Genomic DNA, 11,196 nt, shown 5'->3' on the forward strand with positions numbered 1-11,196 from the left:
CCAAAAATGCTCAATCCAAAAATGAAAGTGTCAAGTTATGCCATTATCTTTAGTTCATCTAAATCAAAAAAGAAATCATTGTCAAAATATTGAACCCCACCCAAAAAAAAAAAAAAAAAGGTTAATAACTAAATTTGTTATAATTAATAAAAAATATTTTAAAAATGGGCAAAAAAGAAACATTTGTAGAAATTGAAACCAAAACTTGTTCTCCTTCAAACTGCATTCAAGCCTTTTAATGAAAACGAAACAGCTTTTAAAACATTTGTTTCCTTTGCACTTACGAAACTAATATTGCTTTTCTTCCTTACAGCAAAGCATTTCATGCCTTTTAATGATATTTTAACACAATTAATTTGACCGCGCTAAAGTCTCTTTTTAGGAAAACTCACTATCAGAAGCTTTTAAGATAAACATTGCTCCATTTAAAAAGCGAAAGTAAAAGAGGCAAGGTAACAAAGTCAGGATGCTTCTCCTGAAACTAAAACAATAAATTATGTCATGATTTTAACCGAAACTCTTCACTGAAACGTTTTTAAATTTTAAGTTTTAAAACCTTTAGCTTTTTAATCTAACATGCAATGTCTGATCTAAATAGTATACAGTAAAGGTTTAAAAAGTTCATGTAAAACATTGGCAATATTGTAAATGGCCAGTACATGCATTTACACATACTTGAAACAATAAACCTGTGAAAGTTTGGGCTCAATTGGTCCTCGGGGTCTGAGAAAATATTACATAACACCTTTGTTTATGTTTTCACTGTTTTGGGTCTTGAGAGATTAAAACTAATTACAAATTTCTGAAAAAAATTCTACCATGACCATCTTTAAACTATTTAAAGTTATGTGCAAATAAATTTGTTCACATTGATTTCAGTTTCACCAAAGTCATTTATGCACAGTACACAAAGAATTAATTTAAAACAAGTAGTTTTTTTAAAACTATTAAAACGATTTATTTTCAGAAGAGTAAACTCAATTATATCCTCTAGAAAAAAAGGAAGGCCACACCCCTGTATGAAATACTGCCAACAAAGTCAAAGAAATAGCCATAAAACAAATATAGACTTGCTTATTTTGATTGCAGTAATGAACATAAAAACCATCATGAAGAAACAAAATCCAGACTGACTAAACATACAAAGTTGATTTTTGTTGTGACTCAAAAGTGACCACGAAATTCAATGAAATTTGCACACAATAATACCGATAGGTTAATTTTGTTTCTTAAGAACTAGAGGATGGTAATTTATTCACTCTTCCAAACCATAATGTACTTATTTTTAACTTCAAGATTTTATATGAGCCTTCTCGAGTTGCTTTCCAGAATTATTTTAGCATCTTTTTGACCCATTCTGAAACTGGCTGTCAATCACTTTCAGAAAAAGATAATGCGCCTTAGGCTAATTTTTCTGTTTTAATTTTTTTTTAGCAAAAGTTGAGAAGAAGGCTGTATGTTTTAGGAAAAGTGTCTCGGTAGGCATTAAGAAAATATATTTAATATTTACAAATAAAGCGCATTTCATGCAGTTTAAAGATGTTTTGTTTTTATACTGACATTAAGTGGTCAAGAAAAACTAGCAAATTCAAATATTAGTATTCTAGTATTATTGACAAATAAAATGCATTTAATGCAGTTAAAAATAAAACAAAAGTAAACAAAAAATATATGTAAAATAATTTTTTTACCTGTAGTATTTGATATAAACCAAAATGAAATGAACATGCATTGACTTTATAATGGCTAAAATACAAATGGAAAAGAAAGTGCAATTCTTGCTTGCACGTGCGATCAACATTAATTTAAACCTTGCGTTTCCATGAACATTGCTTTAAAGGGTCTATTGTAGGACAAAAACACAATGTCCACAGATTTACATTAAACTTACCCAGCTTGAAGATAATGATGGTAGAAAGCTTCCCTGCAAATATTACTTGCTGATGTGCTGCAGTTCTAGAGAAATCATTAAAACAATGTCATGAAAATAATTTTCGTCTCAGTGATCATGAGACGAAAATTATTTTAGCATGTAAAAACATATCATTACATTGTTTTACTTATTTCTCAAAAACTGCAGCACCTCAGCAACTAATATTTTAAGGAAACTTTTCTGCTATCATTATCTTCAAATGGTGTAAGTTTAATGCAAACCTGTGGACATTGTGTTTTAAAGGTACCCAAATCAGAAAATAAAATCTTGCACTCTACTTTAAAAACAAACAAATATGATTTAGGGTACATCCACTCCTATAAGTCTGAAGCAGTAGTTTAGAAAAAGAGGCCTTTTTTTAATTTACAGATGAAAACGAGCAACCTTTAGCTAATGTTCAATTTACAGCAAAATATTATTTACATTTTCCCCCAAATCTGGCTACAACGATGATGCCAAAAATATCCTTCGAATGGAGTATACTTTAGTTTTACCATAATCACAGCAAACATAAATTTTCTCAAGTGAAAATATTTGTCACAGATTTTCCTTGAAAGGGGAGGCATATATGGTAATCACTCTTAAAATTAATGGCAATAAATAACTTTGAAATAATGTGGTTATGGAAAAATATTCCAGTTCCATCCTCCAAAATTTGAACTTGAGAAACATTGCAGTCAGAAATAGTTCTTAGATTGCGTATTCCAATAACAATTAATTCTTCCTGCATGGACTAAACCGCTCAGGATTTTGGGTGATATCTACATTTAAAACAACTGAACGAAAAAAGAAAAAGAGGGCCTTTAAAGAGAAGCAATCCATTGACGACAAAGGAACCACTATTTCCATTGATTATTGTTTTTTTGTTTAACTGCTTTAGAAGCAAACAAAGAATCTTTTAAAAGCCATTTGACTCTATTATGCTACATTGTCTTGTGCTTCTGAAAGTTGTCTTTGTGTAAAAAATGAACTTCATCTTTAACTCTGTCAGTGTTTTGGGTCAAGTCAAATATCTGAGCATAGGCCCAAATGACCGGGCCAATTAAATTGACCCTATTTATAGGTTACAAACATAAATCAAGGACAAGACACCACTGACCTTAAAACTACTGGTGTGCAAATTGAAAATGTGACAAAAAAAAAAGTTTAAGAAGTCAGCTCTGAACTTGCATATGACTTGCATTAAAGGCAGTGGACACTATTGGTAATTACTCAAAATAATTATTAGAATAAAACCTTACTTGGTGATAAGTAATGGGGCGAGGTTGATGGTATAAAACATCTTGAGAAACGGCTCCCTCTGAAGTGACATAGTTTTGAAGAAAGAAGTTATTTTCCACGAGTTTGAGAATTTGAGGTCTCAAAATCAACCATCTAAACACACACAACTTCGTGTGACAAGGGTGTTTTTTCTTTCATTTTTATCTCGCAACTTCGACGACCAATTGAGCTCAACTTTTCACAGGTTTGTTATTTTATGTATATGTTGAGATACAGCAAGTGAGAAGACTGGTCTTTGACAATTACCAAAGGTGTCCAGCCGTCGATTTCACAAAACTCTTCCTAACTTAAAACTAATCTTAGGAATTAGTCCCAACCCTGCATTGTCGCATGCAGACCTTAAGATTAATCCTAAGTTAGGACGAGTTACTCGTCCTAACTCGAGATAAGACGAGTCCTAATTCTTTGTGAAATCGACGGCTGTGTCTTTAAGTCATCCTTCCTGGATTCTTCACTGACATTTTTTTCTTAACAGAAAAGGTAACATATCCAGCTTCAAATGCATCTCATTACAAATATTCAATACAGGACACCAGTCTATTCAATTGGTCTATCTCAACAAGCATAAAGTAACAAAATTTGAACTCAAATGGTCGTCAATGTCGCAAGAGAATAATTGAAGAAAAAACACCCTTGTCGCACAAGTTGTGTGGTTTCAAAAGCCTTATATTCAAGACCTCAACTGAGACCTCGAGTTCAATTTCAAACATTTTAGTGAGAAATTACATCTTTCTTAGAAGCTCTGTCACTTCAGAGGGAGTCATTTTTCTCGCTGTTTTATACTATCAACAGATCTCCTTTGCTTGCTACAAAGTAAGTTTTTATGCTAACAATTGTTCTGAGTAACTACCGATAGTGTCCAGTGCCTTTAAGCAAGTGCCTTTAAGCAAGCGCCTCATAATTTTCCGGTGTACGATCTTCACCCAAGACTGTCTTCAGGCGTTGCCAGAAAACAGCCTTCTCATCAGCTCTTCCATCCTCTCCCGGCCACTTCAGGTACGTGTTCTTCTTGACGGCCCGGTGGATGAGATCGTACTTGGACATCTTCTTATCTGGAATATCTTCCAAGATGATCAGAACCAGGACATCTTTGTAGTTGACGAATAATTTATTCATGGTGACCCGTCTCTCGTAGGTGCACCAGTTGCTCTCCATGTAGCTCTTCGATATGACACAGATGGTGCGTCTGCTGTGGTCGACGGAATCGATGATGTTGTCAATGATCTCTTGCCCAGGCTCAAAATCACGCTCGTGATGGCAGACTTTGAATGGATTCTCTCCATTCTCTAGCTCAGGTAACAGTTTATTTTTGACCCAATCATCGTCCGCGCTGCTGTGAGATATGAAGGCATCGAACCTGTAATCATTCAATCTGTCATACTCATCTTTGCGTGACCGATGATGGCGCGCCTTCACCAACAAGTAGACATAGTAAATCTTCCAGCGATTAGATATCAAAGCAATGATTAAAACGAGGGTCACAAGGCTTCCAACACCAATTATGATCCAATAATGCAGCGGAATCTTTCCATCACAGTTCAAAACTTCGGGGTTGAAATCCAGAAGGGGCTTGTGGCGCCACTCTGGCGGGGATTCGCACTGACACAAGCTTAAATTACCCAGAAAGATCTTGGTGTCGTCGATCCAGTCACGAAACCACTCTTGCTCGCACCCACAGGAAAAGGGATTTCCACAAATGAAGAGAATATTCAGAGTCTTCATGACCGGCGACAGCAAGGTTTGATTCACCACATTGATGAGATTCTTATTCAGGGCAAGAAATTGCAGCTCTTTCAGATTCTCAAACACTTGACCAGAAACGGCGGACAGTTGATTGTTGTTCAAATGTAAGGCCTTCAGGTGAACCAGATCATTGAAAACTCCCGTCGGAACTGCCTCAAACCCATTGAAGGAAAGATCTAGTGTTCTGAGAGACACAAGGCTCCTAAGAAACAGAACAGGCTTCTTCGATTTAGGCTGGTACCACAGGTTATTGAGATGGTTATGATCAAGGTACAGCGTCTCTAAGGATTTGAGGGTGACAAATGTATCGGATTCAAGACCATGCATATTATTGTTGCTCAAGTCTAACAGATGAAGTTGCACAAGATGAGCAAATGGGGATGGGGAACTGATGTCAAGAAGGTGTATCTTTTTCAAACGTAAGTACTTCAGTTTTGAAAGTGGTTTGAAGGAATTTCCAGTTAGAGTTATAATTCCAGACTTCAGGAAATTATTGCTGATGTCCAGACTGAGAAGCTCATGGAGATCTTGAAACTCTTCACCAGTGAAGATCTGAATGATACCATTGTTAGAGAGATTAAGAGTTCGTAAACTTATTAATCCTCGAAAAGAACCCTCAGAGGAGAGATGTTTGATAGAATTGTTATTCAAGTAGAGGTCCTCAAGATGCCCATTGTGGGCAAAAGACCCTGGGTCTATTTCTGTCAGTAAATTATTGAAGAGGGCAAGGGTTTTCAGGGAGGTCAAGCCAGTCAACGCAGTCTCACTGATTGATGCAATCAAGTTGTTGTGGAGTTGTAGAATTTGCAAGTGGCTGAGGTAAGAGCCGAAGCTTGCGTTGGTTAGGGTTGTCAGGCGATTGTAAGAAAGGTCCAGCTCCTCCAATGTTGAGTTTTCCAAACCTTTAAACATTGATGAAGTGACGGATTGGAGAGTGAGGGATCGAAGAATCAGCTTCTTCACTTTGGTGCCGATGGCTGTACTGATGTTTTCTATACGGCCAGGCGGTGGGTTCTGGCTGAGAGCTTGAGTGAAATTCAAAGTGTCGATGCCAAGGATTGTGTTGAAAACTTTTGTGTCGATAGACAGAATGGCATTGCGGGACAGATCAAGTCTTTCAAGTCGTGCACCAGACAAGGCCTTAAAGTCATCTTGGTTCAACTTAGTGATGCTGTTTCTAGCCAAGCTAAACACCTTCAGCCTAATTTTCAAAGTTCCGCCAATCTTTGCCGAATCTATGCCAATCTTCTCCAGTAGCAATGTTTCGAGTGTCATATTAAGGGGTTCGAGGTATTGAGGCATGGATAGAGCCTTCTTTATGCCATTGTTCTGATCCGATAAATCCAATGTCTTCAGCTTGGAGACAGACATGAAGGCATCGGGCGGGATCTTGTTGATCTGGTTGTGGGAGAGAAACAGGTGTTGAAGCTGTGCCTGATCTGTGAAGTAGTCACGCTCGAGCTTTGAGATGGTGTTATACGACATATCAAGATAACGCAGATTGACCAGCCCTGCCAAGGAACTACTGCTGATTGGATGAAGCTTATTATGGGATAGCAGAAGGGTCTCCGTTGATATGGGAATCCCTTCGGGTATGCTTCTCAGTCTCAGGTAACTGCAGTCTGTGAAAGTGGCATTGACAATCCTGCAAGGAAACTCGACGGACTGCTCATCAGAATCCTTTGCGGAGCTACTGATGGGTAGAATGCCCGTCTGAAAGACAATGGCCACGAGAACAACAACTAGTGCTGACCACTTCATGATGATCATATGGATGGGGGGTTGGTAAGTTGTGGCGGGGACTTCTACTTCCATTCACTAAAAAAATAAACAAAAGAGAGAAATCAAAACAAAATCTTTATTCTTAAAGGAACACGTTGTCTTGAATCGGACGAGTTGGTCTTTGAAAAACGTTTGGAACCAATTTCTATGAAATGCATATGGTTAGAAAGATGTTTTAAAAGTAGAATATACTGATCCACACAAGTATGACTCTGCAATTTTCAGGCATGTCGTTGCGGATCATTATTCTACTTTTAAATGACCTATCTAACCATTTGCATTTCATAACAAATTGTTCCAAACGCTTTTCAAAGACCAACTCGACCGATGCGAGTCAACGTGTTCCTTTAAAAAAAAAAAACTGATGGATTTTGAGGCACAAAATACCTGTGCAAGTGAGGGATCAACTGATTTGTTTTTGCACAAGTGTTTGTATTCATAACCACCATCAATCCTTTCTTGACACAATGTCAGGCCTTGAATTTAGGGCTTAATAGAACGCTGCAATGGGAGACTTTGGGACGCTAGGTGGCAGCAGACTTACCCGGTAAATTTCCATTGTTTACGTAGTTCTGAGCGTGCGCACATGACCGAGAACAATGGATTTTACTTGGTAAGTCTGCTGCCATCAAGCGTCCCAAAAGTCTGCCATTACTGCCATGCTTTAAAAAAAAAATTTTAGGGCAATTTTGTAAGTGTAAAAAGGGCACCACAGCATTTTTATTTTATTTTGGAGTGCACCACCATGGCAATAACTAAGTTTGTGGAAAAAGCGAAAAGGGTGGCACTCACACGAAGGATAGTGAAATAACCATACCTACAGAAAAGGCCATTTTTTTAGTGACAGTCATAGAAAATGTTGAATACAGCGCCCCAGATACTGGATCTACCCTAGCCCCATAAATTTGTCAAATGATATAAAAATCTTTCGGTTTTTGGGGGGGCAGGTTCCCTAACCAATCAATTATTGTGCGATGAATTGCTACAATTGAAGGAACCTGACTAATTATGAGATCGTGTGTGCGCGCTTCAAAAACAAAAAAATTGTCTAGATCGTTGAGAAAATTAATTCAAACTAAAAATATATTTGATTTTTACTCAAAACATGTGATTTTGTTATATTTGATTTTTACTAAAAACATGTGATTTTGTTTGAACAAAGCCAGGTGTTTGGCTATCTACAATTTCAGAAGCACTAGATTGGTAAGTTTCATGATGTAGATCGTTGCAGATGGTTTAAAAAAGAAAAAAAGAAAGATTTTAATATCTTTTGACTGGGGCCAAGGATACGGGAATTGGACCGATTTATGGGGCTAGGTCTACCCTTGACTCTGTCAGTGTCACATTGTTTGTGCGTAATTTTCTGTCCACATCACCCTTAAAATAACTCAAATCAACGTCACACTCACAACCAACAGGAATCCCTACCTTTTATTCAACCCAATCCCTCACATCCCCCACCATGCCCAGCCCAGCCACCCATCCCTCACAACCATGTAGCCACAACAGTAACACCCTTTACCACTCTACAAATACAATATCGTAGCGTCATATACGTTATCGACCCTCATATGTTTTCGAACCCCAACTTTGATTCCCGTTTACCGCGAGATTGTGCAAGCTGCACCGGTGACAGAAGCTACGCAGTTTACTCACGGTCTGTATTTTCATCAGGCTTAATCATGCTGAGAATAAAGTTTCCTGTCATTTTATACTCAAACATTTATAAAATGTATGATTTTTGGTACAAATCACTAGTACATTATTATGCCAACATTCAAATGAGTAGGCCTGGGCGAATTATTCGAATATCCGGTTAATGGCGAATAGGTTTTCCTATCCGTAACCGCGAATGTCTTTTTTTTCTTAACCGGATATCCGCATAGGGCGCAAATACCTGTGTACAAACCGGATAATTCTGTAATAACAACCGAGTAACCGGATATTCTTTAACTATCCGAATATCCGCGGACGTTGGGCGACAACGGATATAAATGTTTCGTCTGAATCCTTATGAAACTTCTGTTAAGACAGCATAAAACAGAATAAATTAAGTATTTAACTATGCTCACCTCCGTGAAGAGTTAAAACAATGACATTTCTGACATAATTTGTCCAAAGATTACACAAGTTTTCCTTCACGTAGAGTCAATCACGATCAAAAGAAAAAGCAAATCGCCATCTTTAAATTAGATCCGGTCATTTTTATGAATGAACCAAGTGACACTGTCTAAAACTAATATCAATCCGCTCATAAGATCTCATTCACAAACGAACAGCACCCTCTCGTGGCAAAAAAGATTATTCGAGTATCCGGTTAATTTCGGATAGTTGGCCAGCGGTATCCGAATAACAAAATTTCACTATTCGTCCAGCACTACAAATGAGCCAAAGAAACATCATCCAACCTCGAAAGTTCAAAACAAAATTACCATCTACTAGATTGAGTTTCATTCTGCTTTAGTCACTAGATGGATCACGTGAGGTGGTTACTATTTGGGATTCTATGGTGTGCCAATATGGGGGAAAAATTAAAACATTTTTTAAGTGAAAATGCCAAAAACAATTTTTTTTGGTTAAAGCCATTGGACCCGTTCAGTACAGAAAAAAAAAAAAAGTTCACAGATTTACAAATAATTTACAGGGTTTACAGAAGGTAATGGTGAAAGACTTCTCTTGAAATATTAGTCCATGAAATGCTTTACTTTTTGAGAAACTGGTAAAACAATATAAATTCTCGTTAGCGAGAATTACGGATTTGTTATAAACACATGTCATGACACGGCGAAACGCGCGAAAACAGGAGTGGGTTTTCTCGTTATTTTCTCCCGACTCCGATGTCCGATTGAGCCTAAATTTCCACAGGATTGTTATTTTATATATAAGTTGTGATACACGAAGTGTGGGCCTTGGACAATTGTGTTTACCGAAAGGGTCCAATGGCTTTAACTGCATACTGTAATAAATTCCGATAAGCGTAATAAATATTAAGTCTACATTAAAGATAAAATATCATAGATTGGTTTCTTATCTCCTGAAACCAAACATTACTGGTCTGAAATGGGGGAAAATGGATTGTTATGAAGTGTGTGTGCTTCAAGGGGGTTGGGGTGTTTTTACTTTCATGTCTTATGATATCTCTGGATTCTTATATAGTAGCCATAATGCCTTAGGACAAAAATGTAATTAAATTTGTTAAGTAGTAATTGAATAATATTTTTGATTTATTTTGCACGCCATACTAGCTTCTGAATATTCACTAAAATACCAACCAATGAAAGGTGTGGAAACATATGACGTTGCTCCAATGTGGTGCATGCATAAGCACTGTTAATGGTGGACTGTCTCTCGCAATGCAAGACCAAAACTTTAAAAATTTCAACACACCATGAAGTGTAACTGTTAATGTTATTGTTAAAAAATTTGATAGATGATTTGAAAAAAAACATTAAGTTTTTGATTGTGAACAATTTTCCTGTTATCCTACTGAAAACACATGACACCAGGATACAGTAGTACCACTCCCTATTCATGGGCTAGTGTTAATTATGCTAGATAGATAGCTAGCCCACCATACTAGTGCAGCCAAGGTCACTTCAAGGTGGTCCACTAATAAATACATTTTATCGTTCTTTTTTGTGTTCATATTAAATTAATATATTCCAAAACAATAAATAGTGCACTGCATCTTCTTTTGTCTTCTGTTCTGAAGTTCTGGTTGCATATGGGGTTCACTTTTCTAAGAACATGAACATCACCCAATATTAATGATATTTAGTTCAAATAACTTTTATTATGCAAAATACTGATACTTAACTTACCAAATTTCAGTGAAAAAACGATGTTTCAAACGGCAAAATGTATACGTTTTGAGAAAACAATCCTGCTTGTCCTTGGTCTCCTGCAACAAAATGAAGGCCTCGAAATAATACCCACACTTCGCCTCGGCCGTCCATTCTACGTTTAGGTAAAAATTGTCATTGGAGGGTTACAAATTGAATACCAAAATAAAAAATTTCATGTCTGGTCCTTTGAAAATTCAAAATATAAGCAAACAGCATAATTGTATTACCAGTTTCATTGTTTTTAAACTCATTGTGTCTTTGTTCTTCTTGTTTTATTCCGAGTACATTTTGACTAAAAGCTGAAACCCCCTATTTTAAAATGTAGTCTACCTTTGGGGAAATTCCCGAGCACGCAATAAAACGGAGGAAACCATTCTTAAGAAGGTGTGTTGTACTCGTGTATGGTCCGGTTCACCATATAGAGTAAGGACAGAGATTCACAGATCCTAAGCCCAAGTTTTTGTGCAACAAGATTGTGCTTCCAGCTCTCAATTTTACTTCCGTTGAAAGGAAATTGATTCCCTGATTACATTTTATCATGTTACACACACTTACTTTTGTAATCGAAGGCGTTAAAATAGGAAGTATGCCCCTTTAAAAAAATGAAGGTGA

The 11,196-nt window shown here is 36.8% G+C and overlaps 1 protein-coding gene across 1 annotated transcript; it reads right to left on the reverse strand.

The window, feature by feature from the left end:
• Positions 1 to 215: 215 nt before the first annotated feature.
• Positions 216 to 10,656, reverse strand: LOC139943786 (toll-like receptor 3). The gene is made up of 2 exons (XM_071940595.1): positions 10,561 to 10,656; positions 216 to 6,775 (listed from the first exon to the last, which is right to left on the reverse strand). Exon 2 carries the CDS (start codon positions 6,770 to 6,772, stop codon positions 4,097 to 4,099), a length of 2,676 nt encoding a protein of 891 aa, XP_071796696.1. The 5' UTR covers positions 6,773 to 6,775; positions 10,561 to 10,656; the 3' UTR covers positions 216 to 4,096.
• Positions 10,657 to 11,196: the final 540 nt, after the last annotated feature.

Source organism: Asterias amurensis, chromosome 11 (assembly GCF_032118995.1).
Source record: "Asterias amurensis chromosome 11, ASM3211899v1".
In the NCBI taxonomy this organism is placed as follows: domain Eukaryota; kingdom Metazoa; phylum Echinodermata; class Asteroidea; order Forcipulatida; family Asteriidae; genus Asterias; species Asterias amurensis.

Excerpts from the sequence above, each read along its gene's own strand:
- LOC139943786 (XM_071940595.1), bottom strand. The coding sequence starts at position 6,772 with ATGGAAGTAGAAGTCCCCGCCACAACTTACCAACCCCCCATCCATATG.